The 20692-nt window shown below is 38.9% G+C and overlaps 2 protein-coding genes across 2 annotated transcripts; one reads left to right on the top strand and one right to left on the bottom strand.

Annotated features, from left to right (window-relative positions):
• Positions 1 to 4330: 4330 nt before the first annotated feature.
• On the top strand, positions 4331 to 6513 carry LOC137953550 (small ribosomal subunit protein uS9c). Its single transcript, XM_068800980.1, has 2 exons — positions 4331 to 4714; positions 5973 to 6513. Exons 1-2 carry the CDS (start codon positions 4373 to 4375, stop codon positions 6258 to 6260), a joined length of 630 nt encoding a protein of 209 aa, XP_068657081.1. The 5' UTR covers positions 4331 to 4372; the 3' UTR covers positions 6261 to 6513.
• An 879-nt stretch (positions 6514 to 7392) lies between these two features.
• On the bottom strand, positions 7393 to 11849 carry LOC137952992 (probable E3 ubiquitin-protein ligase ARI2). Its single transcript, XM_068800155.1, has 7 exons — positions 11598 to 11849; positions 10677 to 10709; positions 10268 to 10547; positions 8952 to 9441; positions 8298 to 8846; positions 8061 to 8212; positions 7393 to 7817 (listed from the first exon to the last, which is right to left on the bottom strand). Exons 1-7 carry the CDS (start codon positions 11718 to 11720, stop codon positions 7654 to 7656), a joined length of 1791 nt encoding a protein of 596 aa, XP_068656256.1. The 5' UTR covers positions 11721 to 11849; the 3' UTR covers positions 7393 to 7653.
• Positions 11850 to 20692: the final 8843 nt, after the last annotated feature.

Below are 20692 nucleotides of genomic sequence, written 5' to 3'. Positions count from 1 at the left end.
GAGAACTAAGATGTAACAAAAAAGGACTTAATGCTATCAGCCCTCTAGCTTAAGAAAGGTCTTAAATAGGGTTGTTCTACTTACATTGCTTCTATTTGTACTATAGAGTAGGGTGAGGCTATGCCTACCCCTAAGGAGATACAAACCGTTTTGCATGAGTATAGAGACGTCATGCCTGAACAACTCCCAGCAAGGTTACCACCTAGGAGAGGGGTGTATCATCGCATAGAGCTTGAGCCTGGAGCAAGAAAGCTAGCACAAGCACCATACCGAATTGCGAAGACAACTCAACGAGCTGCTGGATTCTGGGTTCATAAAACCAAGCAAAGCACCTTATGGGGCCCCTATATTGTTTCAAACTAAGAAGGATAGAAGTATGAGACTGTGCATCGACTATAGGGCGCTCAACAAGGTAACCATAAAGAACAAATACCCTATTCCCCTTATTGCTGATCTCTTTGATCAAATGAAAGATGCGCGAGTTTTCTCCAAACTGGATTTGCAAAGTGGTTATTACCAAGTTCGGATTGCTGAAGGAGACGAGGAGAAGACTACTTGTGTAATGAGATATGGGGCTTACAAGTTCATGGTTATGCCCTTTGGCCTAACCAACGCACCAGCAATATTCTGCACTCTCATGAACGAGGTATTTTTTGAGTACTTGGACAAGTTTGTTGTTGTTTTTTTGGATGATATTGTGGTGTACAGCAAGAGTATGGATGAGCACAAAGAACATCTTCGAAAGGTGTTCAAGAAATTGAGACACAATCAACTGTATGTCAAGGAGGAGAAGTGCTCTTTTGGGTTGCAAGAGGTCTCCTTTCTTGGACATTGGATAGGGGGAGGACGGATATGGATGGACAACAAGAAGGTGGAGGTTGTGCGTGACTGGTCAATCCCCACCAAGGTGCGTGAGCTTAGGAGTTTTCTCGGTCTTGCAAATTATTATAGGAGGTTTATCAAGGGCTTCTCAGCTATAGCAGCCCCCTTGACCGACCTCCTCAAGAAGGACCAAAAGTGGCAATGGACGGATTCATGTCAAAGAGCATTCCAATGGCTGAAGGATACCATGATGGCTGAACCAGTGCTGCACCTTGCTGATTCAGCAAGCCATTTGAGGTACATACAGATGCCTCAAACTATGTCATTGAGGGTGTGCTAGAATAGGACGGACACCCAGTCGCTTATGAGAGTAGGAAGCTCAATGAAACTGAGCAACGGTATATTGTACAAGAAAGAGAAATGATGTTGGTAGTGCATTGTTTACGTATTTTGAGGCACTATCTTTTAGGCTCCAAATTTATTGTAAGAACTGACAACGTTGCTCCTAGCTACTTTCTTACGCAGAAAAAGCTCAGTCCAAAGCAGGCCCAATGGCAAGATTTCTTGGTCGAGTTTGACTTTGAGATGATGTACAAGGCGAGGAAGGCCAATGGTGCTGCCGACGCACTGAGCAGGAAGGTGGACGCACCTAACTCTTACGAGGAAGAGACCAGCCAGAGTTTGGCGCACATGGTGCAGCAAGCACCGGCATCATGCATGCATGCGGTAGAGGAGAAGACGTGTGCAGCTGAATCCCTGCATACTGCAGCAATCGACACTTGCTTCACGCGCACCACGCGCAGTGCGGTAGTAGCTGAACATGAAGAGGAGCGCGGTGCGAGCGTATGCGTAGGAGATATGCGCAAGGCAAGCGCTTGCGCATGGAAGGCCTTCTTGGCGCAGAAACAGAAAATGGAACTTTGCGATTACAAGCCTTAGCAGCAATTACACAACTTGGTACGGTGTTGCTAGACAAGACTCGCATTGGACTTCACCAAGACGCCCAGGCTTACAACATTGTACAAGCTGCTGCCTTGGGCAAGACAAGAAGATTCTGGCTTGACGACGAATTGCTCAAAACCAAAGGTAATCAACTTTATGTGCCTAAGTATGATAACCTACTGCGTGGCCTCTTGAGGGAATGCCATGATACCTTGTGGGCAGGACATCCAGGTCAAGGATGTTGGCCTTGCTGTCTGGCCAGTATTATTAGCCTGACATGGAGAATGATGTGGAGGAGTTTGTGCGCACGTGTCTTATATGTCAACAAGATAAGATCGAACAACGCAAGCGTAGGGGTTTGCTACAACCCTTACCTATTCCAAAGCGGTCGTGGGAGTCTATTTCAATGGACTTCATCTCTGGATTACGTAAGAAAGATGGGTTGGCGTCTATCATGGTGGTGGTAGACAGATTTACGAAGTATGGTACATTCGTAGCAGTGCCAAGTGATTGTATAGCAGACGAAGCAGCTCGAGCATTCATGGCATATGTGGTGAGGCATTGGGGTTTGCCCACAACGATCATTAGTGATCGTGACCCCAGATTCATAGGGAAATTCTAGACCGAGTTATTCAAACTAATGGGAACATCTCTAAGTTTTTCTACTAGTTTTCATCCTCAAAGTGATGGCCAAACTGAGCAGGTAAATGCTTTGTTAGAACAGTACTTACACCACTTTGTTGCAGCAAATCAGAAAAACTGGCCAGACTTGTTAGACGTGACCCATTTTTCATACAATTTGCAGAAATCGGAATCAAACGGGCACTGTTCTTTCGAGTTGGCGACAGGACGACAGCCTTTGGCTCCCATGGGTTTCTTTCCAAACACTTCACGGAAAAGTCCAGCAGCTCATCAGCTGGCAAAGAGGTGGAAAGAGAAAACGGAGCTGGCACGGGTCTTATTGCATAAGGCAGCTAAAAAGATGAAGAAACATGCTGATTTGAAGAGGAGGGAGTCTTCTTTCAATATCGGTGACCAGGTCCTTCTCAAACTCAGACCTGAACAATTTCGTCACCTAAGAAGCAAGAACAAAGGTCTTTTGAAGAAATATGAAGGACTCTTTCCTATCATTGAACGTGTGGGCAACCTCTCCTACAAATTGCAGTTTTCGAAAAAGTTTAAGTTCCACAATGTTTTTCATGTATAAAACCTTAAACCTTATTTTGAAGACCTGGACCTGGATAGAATAGTTGACCCAAGAGCTCTCATGGATATATCTACTACCTTTGACAATAGGGTAGAGTATATTATTGCAGACCGAGAGGAACGCCAAAGGGGCAAGACCCGGAGGACACAATACTTGGTCAAGTGGCAGGGTCAACCGGAAAGCGAGGCAACATGGCAAGACGCTACCGAGTTATGGCAGTTCAAAAAGGAGGTAGCCGATTATCGCCAAGGGTTACAGATGAGGGCATCTGCCTTGTGGCGGTGGGAGTATGAGACGGAGGATGAAGTCATGGTGTGGCCACACAACCAAGGTCGAAGACTGTGCAAGTCCAGGGCACAACAATAGCAGCAACGACCAAGGCCAAGTGCAATGGCACGGCCCAGAGGGGCGCACACATATGGTTGGCCCGGCATCAACTGCAGTGGAAGAAGACACACTTGAGCTTGCCAAACGGATGGCCAAGCAACAAGGCGCGCAACAACCCCAGCAGCCAGCCCAAACACAAGGTAACACGCCAACAGACGAGGAGGCAGGTCAAAATGGGGTTGTAGCCAGCAGGCGTGCAGGCGGATCGAAATGGGGTTGCACGCGACCAGGACTCCAGGCGGGTCAAAATGGGGTTGCGCACGACTAGGACTCCCGGCGGATCGAAATGGGCTTGCGTGCGGCAAGGACTCCAGGCGCATTCGCAAGCGCGCGAAGCAGGGTTGAGCCCAGGCCTCTCCCATTGTAAAGGGGTCGAAAAATCTTTAGCATTCTTTGCTCTTCAAGTGTATAGAGAGAGTTTTTAGCCTTTGGCCTTCAAGAGTGTTTAGCCACCATTTGTAACATTGTCTTCTCAATACAAAGTTGGTTTTTCTCTTCTATATCTTTAGTTTTTCCGTTGTCCTTTTTGGCTTGCAACTTCTAGTGTGAAGTATTGGTTGGAGGATCCGAGGCTTAAGGAGGCTGACTAGTTCTTGGGAAGGACTAGGCCGTACGGGGTAGATATTCCGCTTGGCTAAACGGACTTAACCTAAATCTAACCATGTGACAATATGACTCTTTTCTTAAACCCTGAAAATTGTAATCACCGTTTTACTCGAACCTTACTTTAACTATAACTTTCAACCTAAATCTCTCATCTGCTTATCGGAACCTAATAAATTGTTGCCTATTCGTGGTACGTGTCGGCCAGTGATTTATGGATTGTGGGTATATAGGGCATATCTACACTGTAACACAGCTTACGTTTCGGATACATACAGGCCGATACGTACCGCGAATAGGCAACAATTTATTAGGTTCATTGATCCGCTGGTCCACAATACCCTCCAGCAAGTCGGGTTCCGATAAAACTTATCGAGTTCCTTCTGTTTCAACACTCACCAGAGAGGAGACATGGCCATATCTCTCTCGTCCCTTTGTTCTTCCTTCTCATCCCTTTCCTTCTCTTCTCAAATCTCTTCAAAACCCAAAGCTCTAACCTTGTCAGAAAGCAAGTCTGTGAACCCACTCTCCCTCACCCTTAAAGCCCCACGCATCGTCGCCACTTCCGCCGCCGAAGTCGCCACGCCTGCCGACTTGGAGAAGACGAACCTTGAGAAGTATGTCAAGTCGAGGCTCCTCGGAGGATTCGCTGCTCAGAGGATTATAGGAACCGGTCGAAGAAAATGCGCGATAGCTCGCGTTGTCCTTCAGGAAGGTACCGGGAAATTCATCATCAATTACCGCGATGCCAAGGTAAGAACTCTCTAATTTGGTGGGAATGTCGATTTATTCACATTTTAGCTGTGATTTAAAGCGTCGAGCTTCGTTGGTTTCAAATTTCATGTCTCGATTTCTGTTTCAGATATTGCTTTGTTTATCTCTGGAATAATAGCTACGCGCTTATACCGAAGAGGGGAAAGCTGAAGTAGATTGTGGGTTTGAGTAGAAATGTTTCTAATCTTGTTCCAACCCCTATGGAACATATATTGGGGCCTCCCTTTTCTCTTTTTTTAGGAGTCACCCGTATTGAACTTGAAAGAAGAATCAGTTCATCACAGATGAAAAATCTGCTCGACTTGTCTTTGGAAAAAGTATGAGTTTAGCGTTTCATGATCTAGCTGTTGTTTTTAATGCAAGCATTCTAATGGCTGAATAGCAGTGGAGGAAGAAGGAAACAAGTCCCTACTTCAAGCACTGAGCATTTTAGAACATAAATGGATTCAAACAGTTCTTTACTGACCTAGGTAGCCTACATATAAACTACTGTGTTTGGGGAAGATATGTATGATTTTAGCATTTCATGAGCGAGTTGTTGGTAGCATTCCAATGGCTGAATGACAGTGGAAGAAGGATGAAGCATGCTCCTACTTCAAGCACTGAGCATTGTAGGAACATAATTGGTTTCAAACAGTGCAAAGACTTTTGGCACGTTTATCTTTAAAATTGGGAATCGGCATCCAAATCAATTATTCTCAGAGCTTTAACTTCCACAGTGCTCCATTTTGTAAACTAAGAGGTATCAAAATGTGAGTGGAGGTAATGTTAATTTAGTTAGAATTACAGGATTTGCTCTTCATCATTTTTACTTGTAAGTTGGTTAGTTTAATGTCCACACTAGTTTTTCAGAATTTCCATCTTTACAAACTTTGGCTTGCCTTCCTCATGAGGACCCAAGTTGAATCGTCCATCTTATTCATTTTATACTTTTATTGCCTTTTAAGTTATTGACATGTAAGCTACTTGGAGTGTAGCACTTCAGAGATTCATTTGCTATAAAAGTTTAGCTAACATCTGGTAACATGCTGCTTGACTCTACCTCAAACTAAAATAACTAAAATACCTAATGGAGAGCTTCACTCGGTCTTGTCAAATCCAGCTCAAAATGCGAATCTTAAGCTTGTTGCTTCATGTGTCCAGTGCTTCCTATCGATGTATCTTTTATTTGAACAATGAGATCATGACAACATGTAGCTGTATATATATTCTTGTTTACTTAATAGCTGTTGTGCAGGAATACCTTCAAGGGAACCCATTATGGCTTCAATATATCAAGGTTCCACTTTTAACTTTGGGCTATGAGACAAGCTACGATGTGTTTGTCAAAGCTCATGGAGGTGGTCTCTCAGGTCAAGCTCAGGCTATCACTCTTGGCATTGCACGAGCTTTGCTGAAGGTAAGTGAGAACCACAGGGCAGCCCTTAGAAAGGAAGGCCTTCTAACAAGAGACTCGAGAGTTGTTGAGAGGAAAAAGGTGGGTCTGAAGAAGGCACGCAAAGCCCCACAATATTCCAAACGTTGAGGTTGTACACCAAACACCTACCAACTCTCTTTTTGCTGATGTTAGCAGAATGTATTTGTTAGTATTTTTCCTCTTCTTTTTCTGCTCTTATTGAGTTAAAAGTAGCTCGCAAGGATCCAGATTCAGGACTTGTTTCGACTGGATGCTACACTGAGCATGGCTCTTCATATAACCTTTTCTTTTCCAGATGTTTGATTTCCCAGTAATTAGTTAAAATTGGTGTTAAATGCTCCAACTCATTTGCAATTTGTTTCCTAAATATCATTTAGTAGAAACCTTCTGCTTCATGATAATCAGACCAAGCTTCAGGCCTGTTTGTAGTGCAAAAAACTGGCGGGATGTATTTCAGTTTGCGACTTGAGAAAGCTTTCAGGGCTTGATCATGAACAGGTTGGTAAAACGTACTGTTCTGCGAAAGAACTAAGAAGAGCATGAATCACTTCAACCGAAAATCATAAACGAAGAGACCATAGAATTGGCCGAATAAGCTCTAAAGCTGTATATACACTTCCGCTTGATGTGTTGGTATGGCTTCCACTCAGAAGAAAAGCCAACCACTTTTAAATGAAAAGCCAACCATTGATAAAAAAAAGAAAGTTTCTAATTCTTCCTCAGCAACTTTTAAGTTTTCTCATATACAACCGGGGCTCGAATGCTTCCACAAACTAAAGCTCTCGATGGAGGAAAGCCAAATCTTGTCCGGCATCTCTTTAGATCAATTACCAAATATCCCAGTAAAGCAGGTACTGGAAGGACCAATTTAGGACCAATGTAGCTTTTGGAGAGTCAAAGGAAGGCAAAAAAGAACAAAACAGGAATTGACTGATTAAGATTCTTTCCTAACAAGGTCAACACTAAAAAACGAGCAAGGCACTGGCAACCACAGATGCAGAATAAGCTAAATGTTGATTAGAAAACTTGGATACTTGCAAGTAAAAGAGATCTGCTTCTCATACCTGAAACTCGAAATGTTCACTACTTTGCCACCAGTTGACTTCCACTTTCATAGGTCAATATCTTTCCCAATTAAATCAGACTTTACTTCAATTGTCTATTCCAGAATGTTAGAGAAATACCCTTAATGAGGGAAGGGTAAGAACACGGTTCTTGAAATCACACCCAGATAAGGAGAGATTTAATGCATGGGGGTGTACTATACATTTATTTATACTATGAACATTGGCTCGAGACAGAATGTACAAAAATAATTAAAAAAACAAAAATTCCACTAAATATGCTGCTTCCCGAGATATTACCTCATCAATGGCTAAGAAAGCCAACCAGAACAAAAGGCAGAAAAATGGGTAAAGACCCCCTGCAGCTTTGAACTTTGGCGACTCTATGTTAGGCCTGTACACTTGAACTAGCCATTACAAGGACAGATGCCCACCAATCAACTCTTGTCAACCACCTCAGCAGGCATATTAAGATCGAAGAGTGAATCCCCCAAGGCTTCTTTCCTAGCACGTTTTCGAGTTGAGCATCCAATCTCATCTATACCAGGAGATGAACCAGAAGAATGGCTACTGGATGATGACCGGTCCTTCTCAGATTCTCCTATTAGGGCCATATCCACAATTTTTTGGGTCAGAAGACATTAGTCTTAATTTCTTCAATTTAAGCTTCCAATTAAGACAAATTTGAGAAATCTTCACCATTAGTACATCTAATAAGCAACATATTTACCTCAAGAGAATAACCAAATAAAACAGAACAATGATCAATAAAAATGCAGAAGAATCTGGACGGATATCCCAAAACAATCAACTAATTTGACAAGCTGGTGAGAGAACTACATACCAACTAAATAGCTACCAGTAATCATGGGCTTTGTAAAATCGCTACAATCGGAGAGTTGTGCTGCCCGAATAACCCCCTTAGAATTGTATGGAGCAATACAATGCGTAGCTCCCTGAAGGCCACCCAACAGATCATTCTCAATACAATCATACCTGAAAAAAGGGGGGGGAAGGTCAAGATACGTCAATATATAAAGAAAAGCATCTATTCTAAGTCTTACAGCACCAAGATTCTCACATTTTTTTGCAGAGATTATCAGTCACTAAAGATAGATTAATGACATGCATCCTTATCTCCATGATTCTACTGGTAGTGAACTCATCAAATGGCTCCTCTACAAACTTTGACAGCGTCTCAACGTTGCTCTCCAACAGCTGCTGCTGATCTTCGAATAAATGTTGCTTCAATTCTTTTGTTTCTATATCCATTTCATCACCGAAGAGTTCATCTCCAAACATGTAAAATGCAAATGGGTACGAATAAGAAAGAACCCTTCTACACCTGAACAGTCTGTTTACCCCATTTGTAAGCCAAGAAAAATCTTTCATCCCAGAGTCCTTGGCTTCAGCAATCGCTATTTTCGCCTGGATGGTTTCCTTGAGCTTTGTTTCAAGCTTAGAGGAATCCGTGTGTGCTTTGTAACGGTTGTGGTAGTGCATGTATCTGTACAGATCACGCTTTGCACGTTCAGCTAACTTATCTCGGTCTTCTTTGTAGCGCCCACAACTGTGGCCTGCAATACTTGACCACGTGTGCTCACGGCCGGTAGCCCCACCACACAACCAACTATAATAAACAAGAAAATTAGCAAAAAAGTAAAGATAATAAAACTAGGGAACTTCTAATATTGTTTAAACAGGTTATTAAACAAGGCTTTAGAAGGAAACACACCAAAAAGCCTGTCCGCAGATACAGCTGACAAGATTACAACCCCCATTCTTTTCAACAGGCTTGTGGCACTTGGGGCAGGGCTTTGTATTTACTGTAATCCAATTGACAGTCTCTGATTCGTCTCGGCACTTTTTGGCCCAGAGCTCCCACATAAGGCATGAACAAGGTGAGTGGGCATGAGAGGAACAACCGAAACAGAACTGGAACCCACATGCACATTCCACCTCAGTTACCTCGCATGCATCCCGACCTTCAACACGTATGGCATTACCACAATGTGGAACACTAGGACACCATTTAACCTTGTTATTGTCTTCTATATATGACTCCAAAAGATAACGATCAAATCGCTCCGCAAGATCAGGGTGCTTAGCACTAACTAGATTTCTGATAATGGCTTCATCACAGATCGCATTGCACTTGTGGGCCATGCATCGGATCCGCCTACTCTGCCCTTCATTTATCTTAACTATGAAATGCTCAGTCCAACCTGTACAAAGAAGAAACGTGTAAGCGAAAAAATATGCATATAGTTATACAGGTTTTTTGAAAAGGATAATATTCAATTAGCAAATGATAATTGAAAAATCATAAAGACTCAAATAAAAAGAGAATGCCATTTCTGATGCAGAAGTACTAGAAAAGTGGAAGTTTAAGCGCAAAAAAATAAACAACTACACAATTCTTTTTTGAAAATGATAATTATACAATTCACAAATAATATTTTTGAGTGTTGGTTACACATGTACGCACCCCATTACACCTAGTGAGACTTGAACCCAAGAACTCACACAACAAACCCTCGCATGTGACCGTTGAGCCAAAGGCCCAAGTCCCAAGTCCCAATTCACAAATAATAATTCAACAATTCACAAAAGGAAAAGAGAATTCCATTTCTGTTGCAGGATTACCAGAAAAATGCACCTTTCTTATAACACATATATGGTATACCTGGACATCTTAACATGGGAAGAATGGTTAATACGGAAACATTCAAGTACCCGGAGTTAAAGTAGACTCATGTTTGTAATTTTTCATAAAATCAGAAGCATTTATCAAACTTCTCGTTAAGATACAGTTAGCGAATAAAGGCACATTAAATGTCCAAAATGGACAAGGTTATCGACTATGAGATGCAGCATTCCTTTCCACAACATACTTTAAACAATTATAAAGTGGTCGTGAACTCATAAATCACAAGCAAGTTCACTTCCGACCAGTTTATTAAGGACCAAAAGGGACAAAGATACTCTCTAAATGCTGGAATTCGAAACAGTGTACACATGACTGTACAATAGGATATAAGGGGCACATACAGCTATTGCAAAAGCAATGACCACAGTCCATAGAGGTGGCATCATGTCGCGGAACATCTTCAATACAGATAAAGCACGTGACTAGGGATGCAGACTGTGAAGAGGGAAGATCTTTCTTCTCCAAAATTGTAACACCACCTTCCTCAAATAAACGGTCCCTTCCCTTCTCCACAAGTACTGCCAACAAATTCTCAACATTCCACCGGTGATGAATAAGTAGAGTTCGTGCATGGTGCTCTTTTATTGTAAGCATATCCATAATAGTTTGCAGATCTTGTCGCTGCATGGCAAATGAATTTATATCAATGCTTTAAGATAATGCTAATGCATAAATGCATATCTATCATACTCTATGTTGATTAAATAAAGCAAGGAATATACTCGAATCAGAGCTCAGAGATTTTCTCACCTGTGCTTCCAGAAGAGATTCTCTTGTAATTACCTGTAAAAGAGAAATAGTGGAATTATTGTCAATTTTCTTCAAGAAAAAAAAAAAACAAGGTTTAGCTGTATTAGCCAACTTTTGCAGGTCCGATCAGCTTCAAAACTCAAAAATGGTGATTTCCTCAATGAGTCCATCTGCTATGTGGATCAAAATGCATTTTACTGTGCAACCATGCAGCAACGAAATTATATCAAATGAAATATAGGCATAACAAAGATTCTTCCCAGGGGCCGGATTCAGAAAGAGTTTCAAGCGATGCAAGGTGTTAAGCAAAAGTTAAAAGAACAAGACCAAATGGAAAACAATCAAATGCTGAAGATATCATTACCCAAGTGATGATAAAGACCATACTACCATCAAATGCTAAAGGAAAGAGAACTCGAGTGGAGTGATAAAGCGTGGTGGTCGTAGGACCTCAGAAACAAGAAACATTAGCCACTTGTGATCGACACAGCACCCACACAGTTCACTAGGCCCTAAACACTATGTTCGTTTAAGAAACAAAGACATGCAAAGTATTCAGAAACATTACAACCACTAATCGAATCAGGAAACTATAGTTCACTCAATTCACGCACTGAATAATGCAGCTGAACTAATCAATTCCCACACCCGCCACCCAATTCCAATGCCGAAATGATGACTTAATATGCAAAGAATTCCCCCTGGAATCAAATCCAAAATCGAAAACTCCGTCAAAGCATCCAGCCGACGAAAAATCAAAATTTACACAAAAAATATGAACGAAAAAACTACGATAAGACCGAGTCGAAATCATCTAGAACCACAAGAATTCAACACACGGATGCCTCAAGCGCCGATATCCTCCGCCGACAATCCGACGGAAGTTATCGAAAAAAAAAAAAAAGGAGAAAAGCGGATGACCTGACTGGAGGAAGCGATGAATTTCGTCCGCGCATCCAAATCATCGTCGTTCTCGATTCCGTCGAGCGAATCCCGATCGCTGTAGTAAACATCTTCTTCCTCGGAACTGAAGAAATCCTCCATGGAAGTAGAATCGGCGGAGAAGAAACGAAGTGGAGAAAAATTTCCGGCGATCGCCGACGGGGAAGCAGGAGAAAAGACGAAGCTTTAGAGTGAAGGAAAAGAGGCGAAGAGCTGTTTTCTGTGTGAGAGACAAACAGAGAAGGGAGAAAGAGGAGAGGGAACAACAGTAGTCGATTAAATAGGGAATAGGGATTTTCGCTTCCTTTTTTAGTTCGGTTTGGTTGGATGCTTTCCATCTAACGCCGTTACAGACCAAATACTCAAAAACTTTTATATTTATAAGAATTAAGAAATAAAAATATATATATTAAAAAAAATTGTATAAATATAATAAAAATACATTTTAGCCACTAAATATACTCTTTACAGGCCCAAGCCAATTAATAAAAAAAAGATAAATAATTAAAAAATTCTTAAATATTCACAATTTAGATATTTTCAAGGTTTTTTGTAGAGAAATACATATCATAATCCAATTCGGAGACTTGAGCTCTCCTGTCCTACATCAAGACCAAATAAGTTTAAATAGTTCGAACCAAAGGCACCTCCTCTCGTGCATTCTAAATCTAAGCCAGCATAAAATCGACCTTCTTTTAATTTATAATAAAAAAAATCAAGTCCCTATATTTATAATTTTATATCATCTAATTGACATAATGTATTAATTAAGTAACTTTTATTTTAATTTTTATTATTAAAAATTAACTATTTTTTAATCTGGTATGCCCCCAAATGGAACAAGCATGGTTGAGAATCCAAAGTAGGAGGAAGCTTGATTAAAAAGAAAACTGTAAATAGATATTATTAGAATTTCAATTTTTATAGGAATCTTTAATAATTAAAAGAGACGGCGAAAAGGGTTGAGAAAACGGAGAAGGTGGAAAGAGTAACGGCGTTGGGTTAACAGTGATGGTCCTTCTGTTATCTTTTCTCCTACTTTTGAATTCGTTTTTATTTTTGGCAGGTGTAGCTTGTGTAGAGATACTTGTTGTATAACAAACAACACGTATTTGGTTTGGTGATGGACGGCATGCATGGAAGGCTAAGGCTACCGGACAAAATAGGTACAGGTAAAAGAGTAAACAAAGGGAAATATAAAGTAAAAGGGTGAAAATATGTAAATAATTTATAAATAAATTATAAATAAATAAAAATTTCTCTATTATAAAATATTAAAATTAGTTAAGTATAAAATTAGGTTATTTAATTAAAAATATTTAAATTAAGCCATCAAGGAAAAATTTCCTTGTCCTTGTATGTCTATGGATAAATAAAATACAACGTTATCCCTCTCTTTATTTAGGTTTTTTTTTACATATTATTTATTTATATTCTTAAAAAAAAAAAAGGCACGAACAAGAGTAGATAACGAAATAAATCTATCAGTAAATATGGCAACACTAAAAGTGTTAAAAATGGTAATCAATATATCAAGGATTTTTATAGTAAATTTATATGAAATCAAATAATCTGCTTAGACTCTCAAAAGTAGATTAAATTTCGATAAATCTATCAGTAAATATGGCAACACTAAAAGTGCTGAAAATGATAATCATTATACCAAGGATTGTTATGGTAAATTTATATGAAATTGAATAATCTACCCAGACACTCAAAAGTAGATTAAGTTCCGATCCGATCATGTCCAAATCTTGAGCGATCGAAGAATTCCCTTGACAAGTAAGGTGCTTGATTGACTTTAGGTTGTAAGATCTTGTGGCACATAAACTTGTGAATTATCTTTTGCTAAAATAATTAATCTTCTAAAAAAAAATTCTGTATTTGCTACTTAGCCAATAAAATACCCCAAATTGGACTCTATAGGATCATAAGAGGCCTTGTCCATGATGATATATTTATAACAACTTCCACTCTAGATTAAGTAGCTTTTTTCAACTTTTTGTAATGACTTCTTCTACTAGGTAGTGTCCTTCCCATAAGTTACACTTTGGAACTTGACATCCTACTCTATGATAGTGTTAAAGAGCAAGTATAGAAGAGTCTTATACGACTCTCATAGTAAGAAGTCTCACATAGCTAAAATTAATATAGTGGAGTCTTACAGGAGTATCATAGGAGGACGTCTCATAGAAGAGTTTCAGTTAAAGGTGTGTAAAACCGACTAACACAAAAAACAAAGAAGGATTTTAAAGAATTTTTTTTTCGATGATATTCTTCTCCTCATGGAGGCTTTTTATAATACATTTACAACCTAATTTAAATCCAATTTAGATCTTAGAATCAGGAACAAAACAAAGAAATAAATCGTTTCCTATAATTTCGTTAACAATTTACATAATTTACAGCTCATTCCAACACTCCCCCTCAAGTTGGTGCATAGATGTCGATCATGCCCAACTTGTCAATTATACCATAAAATACTTTCCCTGAAACTCCTTTCGTGAGCATATCAGCAGCCATCTGACTACCGGATGGAATAAAAGGAAATTGTATAATCTTTAAATCCCTCTGTATATTTCATATCTATAACAATTCGCATACACCATGAGTCATGCTTCGAAATTCAGCTTCAACACTTGATCTTGATACTACCTTCTGTTTTTTGCTTTTCCACGTGACAAGATTACCTTCCACAAAAGTAAAGTAACCAGACGTGGATCTTCTGGTTGTTTGATCTCCTGCCCAATCAGAATCTGTATATCCTTCAATGTTAGAGACACATTTTTTTGCGAATAACATACCTTTTCCTGGAGCACTCTTTAAGTATCTCAAGATCCGATGGACTACTTCCATATGTTCTTCAGTTCGTGCATGCATGAACTGACTCACAACGCTCACTGCATATGCTACATCTGGTCTTATGTGTGATCGGTAGATTAATCTTCCAACTAATCACTGATAACGCCCTTTGTCTGTTGGGATTTGATCTAGGACAATTATGAGCTTATGATTCATTTCTATGGGGGTCTCTACTGGTTTACAATCAAGCATTCCGGTTTCGGCTAGAAGATCCAACACATATTTTCGCTGTGAAAGGAAGACTCCATGTTTCGATCTTGCCACCTCAATTCCCAAAAAATATTTAAGTTGTTTGAGATCCTTCATTTCGAATTTAGTGGCTAAATACTCCTGTAAAGCTTGCATTTCACATGGGTCATCTCCTGTCAAGACCATATCATAAACATACAAAATTAAAGTTGTTACTTTTCCTTCTTTGTGTTTTATAAACAAAGTATGATTTGAGCTACTTTGCTTATAGCCAAACTCCTTCATTGTAGCCGAGAATCTCCCAAACCATGCTCTGGGTGACTGTTTAAGCCCGTACAATGACCTCTTCAATTTATAGGCTTTACCTTGATATAAAGAACCACTTTTAACTTCGGGTAGTAGCTCCATGTAAACTTCTTTTTCTAAGTCTCCATTGAGAAAGGCATTTTTAACATCAAATTGTTGCAGAGGACAGTATCGATTCGCTGCTATAGATATAAGAATGCGAATTGTATTGATATTAGCTACTAGTGCAAAAGTATCCTGATAGTTTATCCCATACTTTTGCGTATATCCCTTTGCAACTAGTCGAACTTTATATCTTTCAATACTTCCATCCGATTTGAGTTTCACCGTGAACAACCATTGACATCCAATTGTCTTCACTCCTTTAGGTTGTGAAACAAGTTCCCACATGGCATTCTTTTGTAGAGCCTCTATCTCTTCGTTCATCGCCTTTTTCCATTTTGAATCAGCTAATGTATTCAACACATTACTAGGAATAAAAACCTTGGATAATTGATCAACAGTAAACACATACGATTGAGTCAACCTATGGGATGACACATAGTTGTTGGTTGAGTATTTGGTCTTGGCTTCAGGATCAGGTTCATACTGTTTCTTTGGAACTCCGTTATTCAATCTTTGTGGATATCTAGGAGTTATATTTTCTGTAGGAACACATGTTTCAATAGATTCATCAAACACATGATTCGTATTTACCTGAGGAGGAACATTCTGGGTTGATTCTTCAGTTGATGGTGCAAACGGAGGCAACTCTGAGGATTCTTCAGGAACAATTAATGATTCACTTTTAGCTTCATGGTTGGGAGCACAATCTTGTCGCACATCATGACGACCTGGTTGATTAAAAAATTCATTCACTGTTTCTAACTCAGCACCTCCATTATTCTCTTGTTGATTAAACAATTCATTCACCACTTCTAACTCAGTAAACTCTGCCCCTCTATTATTCTCCTCACTTGAGCTCTCCCCCTGAAGAGAATTCTGAGTGACTCCCCCTGAGTAATAAGGTTTTAATTCATGGAAAGAGGCATCTAGAGTTACATGGAATTTTTGGGTGTGTGGATCATAGCACCGATATCCTTTTTGAAAATCAGAAGAGCCAACAAAAACACACTGTTTGGCACATGGATCAAGTTTATTTCGCAAGACTTTTGGGATATGAACATATATAGTACACCCAAAAACCCGGGGTTCAAGATTCAGAAGATGGGGAATGGAAGTTAGGGAGTGCAATTTTTGTTGAGGAGTATGAAAGTCTATAACTCAAGAAGGTGTTTGATTGATAAGGTAGGCAGCATATTTGACAGCTTTGCCCCAATAAAACCGAGGCATGTTCATGCCAAAGAGAGAGGCACACACTACTTCCAAAAGTTGTCTATTCTTCCTCTCTGCCAATCCATTTTGTTGGGGAGTATAGGTGCATGAGGTCTGATGACGAATTCCATGATTGTTTAAAAAATTACCAAGAGAAGCATTGACAAACTTAATACCATTGTCAGATTGCAAAACACGAATCTGCTTCTAGTACTGAGTGTGTACCATTTGGTGAAATTTCTGAACAACTAGACACACATCACTCTTTTTTATAAGCAGAGATACCCAAGTCATTCTAGTGCATTCATCAATAAATTTCACAAAAATACCGAGCTCGAGACATAGAGGGAACCTTTGCAGGACCCCAAACATCAGAATGAATAACCTCAAAAGGTTCAGAACTCTTATTCAAACTTGGTAAATAAGAGATACGATGGCTCTTTTCTATTTCACAAGTGTCATAATGAAACTCCAAATTATTCAAACCTGAAAAAAGTTGTGGTCGCAATTTCTTAAAATAACCAAAGGAAAGATGACCGAGTCTTCGGTGCCATAACCATATAGTTGCATGAGGACTGTCTTCACTTCTAGCTTGATTTGCCTGACTGATTTTCGATCCCCCATTCTCTGTCAACTCCAAATAGTAGAGTTTGCCCCATCTAACACCATAACCAAGAATCTTTCGGGTTAAAATGTCCTGAAAGACACAAAAGATGGGAAGCAAGAGTTGAAGTAATTTGGCTAATAGACAATAGATTGTATTCAAGAGATGGAATAACAAGGACAACATCTAATGTAAAATTATTCGACAAGATAACTGATCCTTCCCTAGTAATAGGAGAGGTACTACCATTGGCGGTGGAAATAACAGATTGAGGAGAAGGTAGGACAGATTTTAACTGACTAGAATCCCTCGTCATGTGATCGGATGCACCTGTATCAATAATCCAAGTTATATTCTTAGAATATGCAGATAATACTGATGCTTTATAGATAATACCTAGATGGGCAACATTCACCTTAGGCAGTAGATTTTCCCCAACAATCTTTTTTTGAGGTTTTTTTATAAAAGTCCCACCACTCTGGAAAACCAATAATCTCATAACAACGCTACTGCAAATGGCCTTTTTCCCCGTAGTGAGTGCATACTTGGTTGTTAGCTTTTCTAGAGATTGGACGATAGCTCCCAATTGTTTGTCTCTAGGTTGATTTGGATTTTGGGTCCGGTCCGGGAAGTAGTTCTGTTTGGTTCAGTAGTCTGGTTTAGTTCGGTTCGATAGTCAGGTTAGGTTTGGTCGGGGCTGGTCCTATATTGGACCCGGTTCGGTCTAGTCCGGCTCTAGCACGATCCAGTTTTGGTCCGGTTCGATTTTGTTCCAGTTCGGGTCCGATTCGGATCCGTTGGGTTGACCCTTTATTCATTGGGTTGACCCATAGATAAATAAAGGAACTGTAGTTCCTAAGTTTAAAAAAAAATATCACCTTTCTTCTTCAGTGACAGCAGCGTCGATTTCCTTCGGTGCGGTGGTCGGTAGCAACAACGGGGTGGGTGGTGCAGTCGCCGGTGGTCGTTGGCGATCGTCGTGGGTCGTCGGCGACGCTCTTTTGGCTACTGGACTGTCGGGCTACTGAGTTGCAGAAAACAGAGTTTTGCAACTTCCCAATGATTTTTTTTTTCGACTACCTCCTTCGGCGACTACGGGAGCACTTAACTCTGTCATTCGGCGACAAAAAGGAGAAGAGAATTCTCCCGCTCTTATACCATGTAAAACCAACTAACACAAAGAACAAAGAAGGATTTCAAAGAAGGGTTTCAAAGAACTTTTTTCGATGAAATTCTTCTCCTCATGGAAGCCTTTTATAATACATTTACAACCTAATTTAGATCCAATTTATATCTTAGAATTAGGGAAAAAAAAAGGAAACAAATCGTTTCTTATAACTACGTTAACAATTTACACAATTTATAGCTCATTCCAACAAGGTGTTTTAGTTATGTTAGTCTTCTATTTATGCTCAATTGTTTAACTGTTCTAGGACTTGTATTTTAGTATTTAACTTTGGCTGTAACTAGGACTAATTGTAATTGAAATCTACTTGTTTCTTCTGTTATAAATTGAGGTTCATTGTACTCAAATTACAACAAGTCAGTGAAGTTTTTCTCTTTTTTAAAAATTCAACATGGTACCAAAGCAGGTTATGTGAGTTGACTCGGTCAACCCACAAAGACAATGTGATCATTTTCTGATTTATCATCTCTAGTAGTTTAGGTTCGTATTCTATCATTTCTTTTTTTCTTGTCCTAATACCCACTGTTTTCATGGCGTTCGCACCTCCATACTGAACTTTTCATATTAAAAATTATATATTGACAAATATATCTTCAAGTCTACTTTCCAAAGCAAAAAAAAATGGCAATCAGAGTTTTTATACAAAGAGAAATCATTATTTGAAGTAGCAAAGGTCAGACTTCAAGAGAGGTTCGAGCAACAACATAAGCTTCAAGTTTTGAGGCATTTTATGTCATAAAGAAGGAGACTTTATGAGGAGAGTTATATATCAAAAGATTTAATTATAAGTCTATTTATTTACCTATTAAACCAATTCTCAATTTGATTTTTCTAGAGGGAGATACCTATATCCGAAGAGTCAATGGTCATGCTAGCCAAAGAAGAAAGAGTACTTAGTTCGGCTAGATTACAGAGTCCAAAAACTATCAGATTCTTTCTCTCAAAATAAGTATATTTTATGAAGAAATATTATACTTTAATGAAAGGTATCGAAGTTTAGTTTCATAAGGAGAAAATTTTATGTCAATATGATATGTAAGGAGATATTTGTATTGGAGTCGTCAATCATTAAGTTACAAAATGAGAAAAATAAAAAGGTTATAAAATATTCAAGAACAAATATTTTTATGTCAAATTAGTTATCAATTTAAAGCTCTTTGAGTCTAGTTTCTTGATCAATAAACTTTTTTGTGATTCTGAGCTATAGTTCTTGAGATATCGATATCAGAAGTACCAAAGGTCAATTTTGCCAAAAAAAATCTTTCATTTTTTTCCTATTTTCTCTCCTAATATGTCTCCATGCATTGGAGTAAATTGAGCTTCCTTTTCTCCTAAAATCTAAGTTTTTTAGCCAAATTTCTCTTCTAATCAGAGATTTTTGGTCAGACTTCATCACTCCATGATGTGCTCCTTCAATGTATGTAATATCTTGCTTCGATGTTGCTTTCAAATTTTGCGTTTTTGTTACTTGGTTATGTATTTTACGTATAGTTAATTCCGAAAAATTGTGGTCACCTAAAAAAAATATACTTAGTTAAATTTATTAAGTTCTATTATTATAGTCTCCCCTTGTTTTTTTTTTTAAATATGCCCCTTTGGAAGTATGAGAGTTGCATAGTCGTCCCCTTCAGGTTAAAATTGTTTTCCTCTAGTATTTTTTAAATTTATCATCTTGTATTTTTATCACTTCAGAGCAATGCCTAGACCCACTACCTAAAAAGTATAGGAGTGTGCCCAACATCCAACTTGAGTCAAGTTTTTTGTTTTTTACCCAAAAGGTGATTTGTGTTTGAGCTACCCGTACAAAGTGAGTAGTCTCTTTGTTGTGCCCTAAAGTTTAGTCGGTTTTCTCCTTTAAAATTGAGCAGAGTTTGTTTCAGACTATGACCATTTTTTACTAGATGTATGGAGTTTTATCGTACGACTATGAGTAATTTCTTCTCTCATATTGTGATTTATCTAAGTTGGGTCTCTATGTCCTTTTTATCCCCAGCTTAAGGGGGAGAAGTAGAAGATGAAGTATTCAAAAGAGGTATTTTGTTCCACATGTTGTGGTAATTTTTATGTAACAAAAAATATTCAAGAAAGGGAGAGCACAAAAGATGAAGTTTTTGCATCTATGAAGAATTTTTTTCAGCAAAAGAAAATTGAAGACCAAGAATCTATTTCATTGCAAGATGAAGTTATAAACTCCAGCTTGAGGGAGAGTGTTGAAATGTAGGTATGGAAGAGTCTTACATGACTCTCACATTAAGAAGTCTTGCAGAGCCAGAATTAATATGGTGGAGTCTTATAGGAGTCTCATAGGAGGAGATCTCACAGAAGTGTCTCAGTTAACGGTGTTTTAGTTATGTTAGTCTTCTATTTATGTTCAATTGTTCAATTGTTGTAGGACTTATCTTTTAGTGTTTAACTTTGGGTGTAACTGGGACAAGGGTAGTTTAATTGTAATTGGATTCTACTTATTTCATCTATTATAAATAGAGCCTCATTGTACTCAAATTACAACAATTCAGTGAAGTTTTTATTTTTTTCCATAAATTCAACATATATTTTTCATTTGGACCAAGTAGGTATTTTCACTTTTGTGATGACACACTTTAGTATTGGGTA

Source organism: Aristolochia californica, unplaced genomic scaffold (genome assembly GCF_029961685.1).
Source record: "Aristolochia californica isolate CCGP_79_NKW_82.1479 unplaced genomic scaffold, dmAriCali1.0.hap1 SCAF_16, whole genome shotgun sequence".
In the NCBI taxonomy this organism is placed as follows: Eukaryota; Viridiplantae; Streptophyta; class Magnoliopsida; order Piperales; family Aristolochiaceae; genus Aristolochia; species Aristolochia californica.
Note: the sequence above shows the minus strand (reverse complement) of the source record. Positions and strands in the feature narration are given on the sequence as shown.

What these genes read in the sequence shown, in the direction of transcription:
- LOC137953550 (XM_068800980.1), top strand. Translation starts at nt 4,373, where the DNA reads ATGGCCATATCTCTCTCGTCCCTTTGTTCTTCCTTCTCATCCCTTTCC. An exon ending in TCAATTACCGCGATGCCAAG is followed by an intron (nt 4,715 to 5,972) that starts GTAAGAACTCTC and finishes GCTGTTGTGCAG; the next exon opens with GAATACCTTCAAGGGAACCC.
- LOC137952992 (XM_068800155.1), bottom strand. Translation starts at nt 11,720, where the DNA reads ATGGAGGATTTCTTCAGTTCCGAGGAAGAAGATGTTTACTACAGCGAT. An exon ending in TCATCGCTTCCTCCAGTCAG is followed by an intron (nt 10,710 to 11,597) that starts GTCATCCGCTTT and finishes TCTCTTTTACAG; the next exon opens with GTAATTACAAGAGAATCTCT. An exon ending in TCATTGCTTTTGCAATAGCT is followed by an intron (nt 9,442 to 10,267) that starts GTATGTGCCCCT and finishes TTCTTTGTACAG; the next exon opens with GTTGGACTGAGCATTTCATA.